The sequence below is a fragment of the Euphorbia lathyris genome, chromosome 1 (assembly GCF_963576675.1).
Source record: "Euphorbia lathyris chromosome 1, ddEupLath1.1, whole genome shotgun sequence".
Classification (NCBI taxonomy): Eukaryota; Viridiplantae; Streptophyta; class Magnoliopsida; order Malpighiales; family Euphorbiaceae; genus Euphorbia; species Euphorbia lathyris.
Window position 1 is genome coordinate 57,442,584 of NC_088910.1, and position 13,263 is coordinate 57,455,846.

At 35.9% G+C, this 13,263-nt stretch overlaps 1 protein-coding gene across 1 annotated transcript; it reads right to left on the minus strand.

The window, feature by feature from the left end:
* Window positions 1-3,639: 3,639 nt before the first annotated feature.
* LOC136234228 (NAD(P)H-quinone oxidoreductase subunit K, chloroplastic) lies at window positions 3,640-4,769 on the minus strand. The gene has a single exon (XM_066024020.1). The coding sequence runs from the start codon at window positions 4,672-4,674 to the stop codon at window positions 3,997-3,999; it is 678 nt and encodes a 225-aa protein (XP_065880092.1). The 5' UTR covers window positions 4,675-4,769; the 3' UTR covers window positions 3,640-3,996.
* Window positions 4,770-13,263: the final 8,494 nt, after the last annotated feature.

Sequence of the window (13,263 nt, forward strand, 5' to 3'; positions counted from 1 at the left end):
TTACCCTTCTTATGGCATGATTAGTGTTTTCATGGACATTGGGGGACCATTCGAGCATTTTCGACTAGACTAGGGACTATTGGAGCATTTTTGCACTATCTAAGGACCATTGGAGCAACTTTCATACTCTATAGGGACCTCAAAAGCACAACGCCGGATATCCTGCCCCTTGGGGCGTGTCGTCTCGGTGAGACAAGCACTGTCTCGCCGAGACAAGGTGGGGAAGGCGTTCCCAACGCCTTCTCTTCTTCTGAAATGCACGTATTCGCCACCAGGACCCACCAAAAACGCTGTAGATTGCGTATTTTTCCCTTGATGCATTAGCGGTTTCGCCCTAACTCTATAAATAAGGAGATATCACATTTGTTTCGGAGTTAATCAGCTTCTTATCAGTTTTAGCTCATTTTTAGGTTTCAGATACATTTTTCCAGCTTTTTAGATGAGCTTTAATTCTGCAATTTCATTTTATTTTATTGAAGAACAATTAACGGGAGAAGCGCTTGATCTTCTATTTTGTAATCAGAATCGACAAAACGGGTTTTAGATCTCTCTTTCCCTTTTATTTTTTATCTTTACAATTAATTGAAGATGTCATTTATCATCCATATTTGCCTTGTTGATATGATTAGTTTGGCTATGAACTAATCCTCATCCAATCTGGGATGGGGATGAGATTGATTGTATGATTATGTATGTTTAGGGACCTAGGGTTTATGTGACTGCTATCAATTGATCAATTTATGCACGCTTAATGCATTGAGACCGACAGGAGATATGATTATAGATAGATATGAGACCAACATGAGATTATCTAGTCTGAATTTGCATGAATTGACCTCGTTAGGACACTAGGAGTGCGACTTTGTGGGTAGGCTACGACTTTAGTCTTAATCACTAGAGAACTAAATGCTTTGCATGACCTAGGTTATATTGCCTAACCAAGCTATTAACCAAATGCATGTAAATAGGTTATATGGATCTTGATCACATTCGTATTTCTTGTTAGGGTGATTACCATTAATTAATAATGAAATATAAACCTGAACCCCCTAAATCATACATAGGAATTAATCAAAGCATTCCTCATCCTAGATTGTGCCCTCCATTAATTCACATTCTACCCACTTTGATTGTTTATTTTGTTATTTTAATTCAATTAGTTAATTAAACAAACCCCAATTTCTATCCAACCCTCTAAACAATTAGATCAACCTAGGTAAATTTACTAATTATAACAAATAGTCTTTGTGTTCGATCTCGTGCTTAGAACATTATTACTTGTTGCGATAGGATGCACTTGTCCTGTTAAATGTTATATACTTTACAAGCATCAGTCACATATCACAAAGAACCTACAATATATAAAGAGGCACAATTAGATGTAGATTGGAGACAAGCCATGAACGATGAGCTAGCTGCCTTAGAGGCTAATCAAACGTGGAAGTTAGTCACGTTAGTTGGCAGGAAAAGACAAATCGGTTATAGATGGGTCAACAAGCTCAAACACAAAGTGGATGACATCATTGCAAGGTTCAAAGCCATACTGGTGGTGAAGGGATATACACAGCAAGAAGGTGTGGACTTCACATCTACTTTTGCACATGTAGCCAAGTTCACCATAATTAGAACTTTACTCACTACAAAAGAATGGCACATACTATAACTCGATATTCAAAATGCATAGTTATACGGTGAGTTGGACGAAGAAGTATACATGGCACTACCACCAGGAGCCCCAAGAGAAACAGATCAACAAGTTTGTAAACTAAGGAAGTCCTTTTATGGGCTTCGCCAAACTGGCAGGCAATGGAATGCCAAACTCACAACAACCATCAAAACCATAGGCTTCAACCAGTCAACAGTTGATCCCTCCTTGTTCACAAGAAAGGAAAATGTCCATGTAACCATTATGTTGATCTACATTGATGATGTCATCCTCGTTGCAAATGACATTCACACCATCAACTATGCCAAGAGATATCTGGATAATTCTTTCAGCATCAAAGACCTTAGAGTCATCCACTACTTCATTGGTTTCGAGTTTTCACGCAGTTCCTAGGGCCTCCACATCTCACAAAGAAAATATGTATTAGAACTATTACAAAAAAAATGGATTTCCTTGACTGTAAACCATCATCCTCGCCAGCTCTACCAAATTACAAACCCATCCCACAACCCACAAATTTACCAAAAACCAGACCATATAGACAACTAGTAGGAAAACTACTCTATCCCACACACACAAGGCCATACCTCTCATATACAGTAAACCAACTATCATAACATCTCAATCAACCTACCTCAAACGACCAAAAATGGGCTAACAAAGTCTTATATTACCTGAAAGGGACGATAAGCCTAGGTTTGTTCTTCCCTGCTTGCAACAATCTTCAACTTCAAGATTTCTCCGACTCAGACTGGGCCACATGTTCTGAAACAAGGAACCCATCACTAGTTACATTGTTTTTCTTGGGTCGGCCATTATCTCAGGACGGTCTAAAAAGCAGAAAACCGTCTTACGTTCGTCCTCGGAGGCCGAGTACAGATCCATAACATATACTTCATGCGAACTGCATTGGCTCACACACCTCCTTCGCGATTTGGATCTTACTCCAACAACCCCATCTCTCCTCTTTTACGACAATACCTTCGCCATGCATATAACCCAAAACCCATTTTCAATGAATGAACCAAACATGTAGACATCGACTGCCATGTGATCCGCGAAAGAGTTCAGTCCGACATGATCAAGTTGATGCCGATCTCGTCTGCTTTGAAACTAGCAGACTTGTTCAGCAAAGCACAACACTTTTCCCATCTTTGTTTTCTTCTAGGCAAACTAGGCTTGAAGAATCCTCACCAAGTCTAGCTTGAGGGAGGATATTAAAGGAGAAAACTCGAACTCAAAGGTTTATGAAGATGGAGGAAGGGAGTTTTTTTGTTAAATGAAGAAGACAAAGATGGAACGGTAAAAAGGAAAAAGATGGAAGGTTTTCAACCTCTTTGGTTTCTGATACAATAAGTACAAAAGCAAGAGATAAAGCCTTTTAAGTCTTATCTCTTGTTTCGATAAACTCTTCATATGCCAAGGCCATTTTCATCCTTTATCCCGTTTTCAACACACCCTATCATTGATCCAATTCATCCACACCATCCATCACACTGATCCATGATCAATGGTCATGATTGGTACACTTGTCCATGTCCTTTTAATTACTTAATCTAGTCTTTTCTTGTTCAGCAAACCTATTATTAATATAAACTAGTCGAAAACCCGTGCGATGCACGGGGTATGAAACTTTTATATAATTTAGATAAATAAATAAATTGACATATTTACTTTTAAATAATTTTATATCATGCTATGAAAAAAAATTATATTATGTATATTTGAAATTAATATATATTTTTTAATGATAATTCAAATTAAATTAATTTTAAAAATAATTGACTACTTTTTTTTATAGAATTTTAACTAAAGATGAATGATTTATTTATTTTTACAAAATTCAATGATTTGTACTTTTTAGGAATTTTAATACATTTTCATATTCCAAATATTCTGTGAAACAATAATAATAAAATAGCAGATTAATTAAGAAATATATTAGAATATAATTTATATTCTATTTTTGGTTGATCTATACCATACTCTATTCTCGTAAGATGATATACACTAGCTAAAAGCCCGCCCGGTGCTACATCATAGGCACATTGTGAACGCAAATAATTGTAACCATATACATATAAAATGACAGCCATGGAATGCCAATCTTCGGGCTTTATTTGTAAAGTCTCTATTCCTTGGTAATCAAAACCCAAAGATCTATGAACTAGTCCATGTTTGACTAGCCAAGCAGACAAAGGACCCTGCATCTTTTTTCTCTCTCCCGGATTTTTATTTGTATAATATAATTATTTATCATTCACGATGAAATTCTTGAAGATTGACTTGCCTTTTTCTTTTTTGTTATTCTGTAGAAATGTATCCTCCCTCTAGTTTACTAATTCGAGGGAGGATACTGACTTTTTATATTTGAAAAATGTTTCAGGAGGGATCTTTGAAGTAGACGGCGTTTGATAGAGGAATCCTTGATCATAATTTCCAGTATGAGTAGTGCGTTCAATATTAAACTTGTGATTGGTAGTAAAACACCGATTCCCCGGTTGAGACCTAATTCGATCCTCATAAATTTCTCGAGATATTTTTTTACGAAGTTTTGTTATAGCATCTATAACCGCTTCTGGTTTCGGTGGACAGCCTGGCAAATAGACATCTACAGGAATTAACTTATCAACTCCCCGAACAGTACTATAAGAATCGGTACTGAACATCCCTCCTGTAATTGTACATGCCCCCATCGCAATAACATATTTTGGTTCAGGCATTTGTTCATATAATCTTACTAAAGAAGGAGCCATTTTCATGGTTACCGTGCCGGCTGTTAAAATTAAGTCCGCTTGTCTAGGACTAGATCTTGGTACTAGTCCATAACGATCAAAGTCGAATCGTGAGCCTATTAATGAAGCAAATTCAATGAAGCAACAACTGGTACCATAGAGAAGTGGCCATAAACTGGAAAGTCTTGACCAATTTGAAAGATCATTTGATGTAGTTGAAATAACGGAAATTTGAGTTGTTCGATCAAGTAAAGGAAACTCAATGGAATTCATAATTGTTTCAATGTTATTTTTTTTTTTTATTATTATTTTTTGTGGAATATTCAAGAGCTAAGACCACTCTAATGCTCCCTTTCTCCATGCATAAACTGAACCAACAATTAGGATAACCAAAAAAATAGCATTTCTGTAGGTAAATCCAATTGGTAGGTAAATCAAATCGGTATTTTTTCTAATCTTGGTTAAACAAACCAAAATTTCTTCATTCCTCTTCATAGGTCAATCAATTACATATGCAATTTCCTCCCCCCTGTCCGTAATTAACAAGTTAGTGATACTTTTTTCTTTCTCTTTTGGATACCTATTCAAGCCTAATGAATTTTTCGAGTAAAAATTGTGACACGAACTCGATTAAAAACACATTCCAACCTAACCCAACCAAAACCAAATCCCCTGGTAAGTTACACGAGTTTAAGAACCATTTACTCTATTTTTGGACAAGTTCACAAGTCTGTGCTGATCCTGTTTCGACTAACCGAAGAAGGCTGTGGGAGATCCTTCATTCTTTTAGCTCTAACATGGTGGAGGCGTGGTTGGTTGCCGGGGATTTTAATGACATTGCCCTCTTGAGTGATCAGAGAGGAGGGGGTAATCATTATGTGAACCGGTGTCTTAATCATAAGCAAAGTATGGATATGTGCGGGCTTTCGGACCTGGGTGCTGCTGGCCACAAATTTACCTGGAAAAGGAATAGTGTGTTTGTTAGGTTGGATAAGGTGTACGCTAATGTTGCAGCGATTTATAGGTTTTCTGAGGTCAAGGTACTTAATCTCCCTTTCCGTCACTCAGACCATTGCCCTATCCTCATTAATTTGGTCAAAGGAAATCGGCTGAAAGGTAATAGACCTTTTAGGTATCTGGTGGCTTGGGAGTCTCACCCCGAGTTTAAGGATTTCGTTAAAAGCAATTGGCATCCCCACTCTGATGTTCTCCTCGCTACTGAGGAATTCAGGAGGAATGTGGCTGTTTGGAATAAAAATACTTTTGGTCATATTATCAGGAGGAAGAACAAACTCTTGAGGAGAATGGAAGGTGTTCAGCGTTGCTTGGAGGTTCGTTTTGATCATAGCCTGAATGGTCACCTAAGAGCTCTTCAGAACGAGTTGGAAGCTGTGCTTAGACAGGAAGAGCTTTTGTGGTTCCAGAAATCTAGGAAGGCTTGGATTTAAGACGGGGACCGGAATACCAGGTTTTTCCACCTCTCAACGATCATTAGGAGATAGCGAAATAGGATCGAGGCTATTAAAGACGCCAGTGGTGAGTGGATTTTTGAGGAGGAGGACATTCGGCGCCTTGCCCTTGATTTCTACAAGGACCTGTTCAGAGAGGAAGCTGTGGACCTAGAGAGTGCCCACTCTGGCATTTCCTTTCCTCGTTTGGGGGAGGATGCTATTAATAATGCTTTCCATCCCATTGAGCTTAAAGAGATTGATCTGGCCTTCTCCAGCATCGGTTCCACTAAGGCTCCTGGTATTGATGGTATCCCCGCTAGTTTCTATCATAAACACTGGGACACTGTTAAAGAGGGTATATACAGCTTTGTGTTAGGTGTCTTTGGTGGTTCGAACGATATCAGTTTGGTTAATAAAACCCTCCTTGTCTTGATTCCTAAGGTTGCCAAGCCTTCTTCCTTTCTCCAGATGAGACCCATCAGTCTTTGTAATGTCTTGTATAAAGCTATTACTAAGATTGTGGCTAATAGAATCCGGAAGATCCTTCCGGATATTATCAGCCAAAATCAAGGGAGCTTTGTTCCTGGAAGACAATTGATGGATAACGTTGTTATTGCCCAGGAGGTTGTCCATTCTATGAAGATTAAGAAAGGCAAGAAAGGGATCGTGGCTCTCAAGCTGGATCTGGAGAAAGCCTATGATAGGTTGAACTGGAGCTTTCTTCTGGATAGTTTAGCCAAAGCTGGTATCCCGGAGAACTGGAGGAATTTGATTGGAAAGTGTATCTCCTCTCCTGTTTTCCAGGTTATGATCAATGGGGATATGTCGGATGAGTTCTCTCCATCCAGGGGTATTCGTCAAGGGGATCCTATGAGCCCCTTCCTTTTTGTTATTGCCATGGAAAGATTGTCTCACCTGATCCAAGAGGCGGTGAGCAAAGGGACTCTCCACCCTGTTTCCATCAACAGACATTGCCCCCCTGTTACCCATTTACTCTTTGCTGATGATGTCATGCTTTTTGTGGAGGGTAATGAGGAACAAATTAAGGCTGTGATGGATATCCTCGACTGCTTTTGTGAGGCTTCTGGCCAGAAGATTAACATCCATAAATCCCGTATGCTTTGTTCCAAGAATATGGATAATAGCTTGTGTAGAAGACTGAGTGAGATGTCTGGCATTCCCCTGACTCAATCGTTTGGGAAATACCTTGGGGTCCCTCTTCATAGTGACAGGGTGTCCAAAGCCTCTTTTAAAGATATTTTGGACAAATCTAACGGTTTGTGTGCTAGCTGGAAAGCTAATTCTCTTTCCCTTGCAGGTCGCCTTACTTTAATCCAGTCTATCAACTGCGCTGCTCCAAATCACATCATGCAAGCCTGTAAGCTCCCTGAGCCGGTCCTCAACGACCTTGATAAAATTAATCGGCGTTTTCTGTGGGGAGAGTCTGGGGATGGGAGGAAGATTCACCTGGTCCCTTGGAAGGAAGCCTGCCAGCCTAAGAGCAGGGGGGGTCTTGGTATAAGGCAAGCTAAGGACAATAATAAAGTCCTGTTAATGAAGCTTCTTTGGAGAATGTGGCAATCCCCCTCCTCCCTTTGGGTTCGTCTTCTGTGCGGCAAGTATAGGAAAGATAGAATCTTTGGTGGCCCGAAGGAGAGGGTTGTCAGCTGTTCCTTCCTCTGGAAAGGGCTTAGTGCTGTTTTTGCTGAGTTCTGTACGGGGATTGGCTTGGAGGTGGGTAATGGGAGATCCATTAGTTTCTGGTATGACACCTGGATTGGTGACAAACCGTTGATTGAGGTGTGCATCGCCCCTCCGCCGAATGATCTCCTCTCCTGGAGAATTGCTGATGTGGTGGACTCGGAGGGAGACTGGATCTGGTCTAAGTTCGACTCCTTTCTTAGCCTGGAGACCCTCCTTAATATTAGAGGTGTGAAGATTAGTAATCAGGAGGAGGATAAGGACAGACACTGCTGGGCCTTGACTAATAATGGTTCTTATTCTTGCAAATCGGCCTATGAAGCTTTTACCCCTAATAGGGCTGATCCTCCTTTGAAAATTTGGAAGTCCATTTGGGCCCTCAAAGTCCCCTACCGCATTAGGAGTTTCCTATGGCTGGGAGTCAAAGACAGGCTCCTCACGAATGCAGATAGACACAGAAGGCACTTGGCTGTATCTGGTGCCTGTAGCAGATGCAGCGGCCATGTGGAAACATTGTGCCATGCTTTGAGGGATTGCCCGAATAGTAGAAAGGTTTGGGAAGGGGTCCTTCCTCACCACATCCTTCCTTCCTTTATGGGGTTCTCTGATATTGACTGGTTCTCTGAAGGCGTTAATGGGAATTTGTTGGCCAGTATGGAGCACGGGGCTATTCTCTTCGCTATTATTTGTCACCAAATGTGGAAATGGAGGAATGAAGAGTTATTTGCTGAGAAGACTGTCTTTATTCCTGACCTCCAGTTTTACTTCTCGAAAAAACTCTCTGTTATTATAAAGAGTTTTGAAGGAGAGCCCCTGGTTCACCCCTCCCCGGTTAAAGAGGTCTAGTTAGTTGGTTGGAGGAAGCCCAGGGAAGGGGTTGTCAAGTTGAATACGGATGGCTCCTGTCTTAGTAATGGCAGAATTGCTGCTGGTGGAGTTCTTCGGGATGCTGGTGGCGCCTGGCTGGCTGGGTTTACCCATAACTTAGGTACGGGCTCCTCCTTTACTGCAGAGCTCTGGGGGATCTTGTCTGGCATTAAACTCGCCATTCGCATGGGTGTTAAAAGACTTTCGGTGGAGTCTGACAATTTGGAGGCTATCAACAGGATTTCGGATAGACAGGCTGTTTGTCTTAAGAGTCAGAATCTCATTAAAGCCATCTTGAGGCTTCGTCCTGCCTTCGATTCTCTTACCTTCTCCCATATTTATAGGGAGCAAAACCGCGTGGCGGATCGCTTGGCAGCTGCTGGGCATGGGGGGATGTTAGGTGTTTCTACCCTTTCCGTTCCTCCTTCTTTTCTGTTACCTTTTCTTCTTGAGGATAGGATTGGAGTCAGTCTTCCTAGACTGATCCCGGGTTAGGTTTTTGTTTGTTTGTTTTTTTTTCTTCCCTTCTTACCAAAAAAAAAAAAAAAGAAATATATTAGAATATAATAAAAAAACCAAAAATTGAATTAAACTATAATTAAAATTAAATATTATATTTACGATACAAAAGAATTACAATATAGGTTAAACATAAATTGAATTAAACTACAATTAAAATTAAATATTATATCTACGATACAAAAGAATTACAATCTATGTTAAAATGGAAGCAACATCAATATATTATTCTATAAACTATTACAATCAATACTTTTCTAATGTTCATATGAAGAAACTTTATCAATTCAATATGTTACATATAAAAAAAATAAAATTCGTAAGAATTAGTCACAAATTCATCTTGATGATAATTATTTTGGTTGATGGAATTTCATGATCACCAAGTATTCGAATTCAATTATTCATTCTGCTACAATAACCCAATATATCTAATTGAATCAGTTTAACATGATGATTTCTTCTATTTTTATCTCGTAATATCTCATCAAGGTATTCGATCAATTTGTTCTTCATTCTTTCACTATATAGAATATCAGTGATACTCACAGATATCACTTATTTGACTTCATTAATATTTTCTAATAATTATATATTTTTGAATTTTGTAAGTAAGAAAAACAAACAATTTAAAGAATTGAAAAAAAAATGAAGGGACGAAAAATATAATTAGGAGAGAACCATCTTCCTCTCGGGGTTTTTTTTTTTTTTTTTGAAAATAAGAGAGAATGTCGAGACATAAGCGTATAAAGAGGAGAGTGAAAATATTTTTTGCCCATTAATTAAAGATTTTATTTTTTCTTAATGAAGTATTAAGTCCATAAATTAATTTTAGTTAAATAGAATTAAATCGCAATTGTAACCACTCAGTACAAAAAAAACGTTTTATAATTAATATGTGAAATTAATTATATTAATTAGAATCATTATGCTCAACATTTGAGAATTTGAAGAGATTCAAATAATAATATTTTCTTAATTAATATTTTTCAATAATTTGTCTTATGATCATATTTCATTTTCATCTGTTAAAAACTCTTGAAATACTAACAATTTTGTACGAACCATAATATAATAGTTAAAAATTATATAAGCCAATGTTGTAAAAGCAATTATCTCAATATCCATAATTAATGTACATTTTTAGGATTTTGAGCATCAAAATTTATTTTTATTTACCTTGATTTTGAATTCGTATCTAGCATAATCCACATTCTCCAAGAATAAACATCTTATCAAGCATATTAGACGCTTACAATCTCCTTGTCTAGAAAATTAGAAAAAATAACTTCTTGATAATAATAATAATAATATAACATAATTTATATTGAAATAAACTTCATTATAAGTATAATATTCCAATATCTCTTTAATATTTTATTTAATATGTCTCAAACTTCAATGAACAACTATCGTGTGAAACTTTATATCTATTTGTACCAAAATGCATAAAAATAAAAAATACAATCCATATCAATTAGCTAAACTCACTGAGTGGATTTCAACATGTTCCGAATTAGAAAAATTAATCTAACTTCAATTAAAACTAAAAATTGAGTTCATAAAAAGCCGAAAATCTAAATTTTAGTTAGAGTTAACAATCAAAACGATAACACCTAGGAACATATACTAAAAAAGAATGCAAATATACAAAATCTTTATTTTAGTCATTTTGAAAAATAAATAAATAAAAAAGAAAACATGGATAAGGTAGCGAGAGGTATGGAATCTGGATAACGACATAAATGGAATTTCATCTCTGAAAGATGAAACTATAAGAACACTTGTTTAATAAAAATAAAACAACAGCACAATTGAGAAAGCAAAAAATTGAGTTCATATAAAGCCGAAAATCTAAATTTTAGTTAAGAGTTAGCAATCGAAACGATAACACCTAGCAACATATACTAAAAAAGAATACAAATTTACAAAATCTTTATTTTAGTCATTTTGAAAAAAAAAAGACAAATAAAAAAGAAAACATGGATAAGGTAGCGAGAAGCATGGAACCTGGGTAACGACAGAAATGGAATTTCATCTCTGAAAAATGAAACTATAACAACTATTGTTTAATAAAAAGAAAACAACAACACAATTGAGAACAAAAATAACTACAACATATGAAAAAAAATCGAATAATTACCTTGAGAAACATAAGAATTTCTTGTAATTTTTGACACTTTTGTGTTTTTCGGTTTTAGTTGTTCATGCATCTTCTATTTCTGTCGGATTTCTTCAATTGAAGCTATCAGTTTGAAAAAAAAAAGATAAATAAATAAGAAAACATGGATAAGATATCGAGAGGTATAGAACCTGGGTAACAACAGAAATGAATCTGAAAGATGAAACTATACCAACTATTGTTTAATAAAAATAAAACAACAACATAATTGAGAACAAAATAACTACAACATATGAAAAAAAATCGAATATTTACCTTCAGAAATATAATACTATCTATCGTAACCAATGAATATAATGGTGGAATACTATCTATCATGCTTTATATAGAAGTTTATTTGTGACTTTTGGATTTCCTTTGCTTTGTGTTTTTTCATCTTCCCGTAACTCTTGCTTTCTTTTAATATTTTAATTAATAGGCTAGTAATTATTTAATATATTATAAATATAAATTTGTTATTTTTAATTAATTAAATATTTTTAATCTGATTTTTTACTATGTTGACAACTCATCAAAAAGACTTCTAAAACACTTATTCTCATTTCTCTCTACTTCCGTAATTATATATAGTATTGATATGTAAGGATTATATCATTTCCTTTTAATGAGAAATACAACAAGTATTAATTTTTACCTCATTCAATCTTCATATATTTCAATTGATGTGTTGACTTCTGAAATATCATAAATTTTTTTTTGTAAAACTAGAAAATTACAAGCTCGGAACTTGAGATTGCACCATTGGTCTATAGGGTTGATGGGTTTTGGAAGCCTCCAAGCGAGTTTCGGTTTAAACTTGACTTTGATGCATCTTTCAACTTTGTGATTGGGTAGTTTAGATTGTGTGGTTGGAAACTCTAAGTGCCTAGTTTTGTTTTCCGGTTATCGTCCTATACATATATAATTGCCAAGATGTTGAATCTATAGTACCATTAGCAATTATGTTTGGAATGCAAATCTCAACATATGTTGCTTGGTGGTGGAATCTGATTCTTAGTGTCGTCTCAATCATCTCAATTCTATTTCTTTTAGTTGTTGGACGATGAAACTACTGTGATAATATTTAATAGCAGACTAATAGTTTTAACTCTGACTTGTTTAGTTTGTGAATAGGTACGATAAAGTAATGACTGACACTCTTTCAAAATTAGTTGTGTCTCTTGTTGACGAATTGATTCCTATTGAAAATGTTTCTTTGATTGTTGCTTTCTTTGTAATTATTAGAGATTCCTCGGTTTTTTGAGTTCCTGTTTATCTATATATATATATATAAAGAAATTGGTTGATAAGAAAAAATCTATTTTAATTGTAAGTAAAAAATGCCTAAAAAAAATTCAACGAGCAAAATACATTTATTTTAGGTCCTAAAATGTGTGTGCAAGTGCAATACCACAATTAAACTCCACAATTACAATTTTGTTACATTAAATTCATGAATATTATAATTAAAATATATAGAGCTTTTTAATGGAACACTACAAAAAGCACTTATTTTACCTAAAAAATAGACAAAAAGTTTCATAAAATGCAAGTCATAAACAATAAAAACAAAATAGTGATAATTGGATGTGATGTGATGGTAGTACAGTAGTTTTTGAAATAGAAAGGCACGTGTTTGTTGAAACCCAATGATGGAACAAGTTCGACAATTTAGACCACGCCTACCTCGCTTTGTGCATCATATCAAATCCTGTGCATTTCGAATTAACTCCTCCGAGATTGTGACTCAATACCCACCCACCCCTTTCCGCACAAAAATAAATTTGATCAAATGTAGACTAATTTACATTTTTTATATATTTATTCAATCTATTATATACGTGGATTATATTTGTGTAATTTTTTTAAAATACCCTTAATATATATAGCATTTAGAAATTTTTTAATCATTCGTCCTTCATCCTTTCGTCTGACTTCGCAGATTTCGCATATTGCGAAATTTGCGTAGATAAAGTTTGAGTTATTAGATGATTTCAATTCGCAGATTTCACAATATATGAGGAGAAACATGACGATTTGACTTCGCAAAACGATGATTACGCGAAGTCTGCAAGGGAACAGTCATGAACTTACTCTCGCAGACTTCGCGTAATCATCGTTTCACAAAGTTAAATCGACACCTTTCAATCTCTTTCTCCTCGC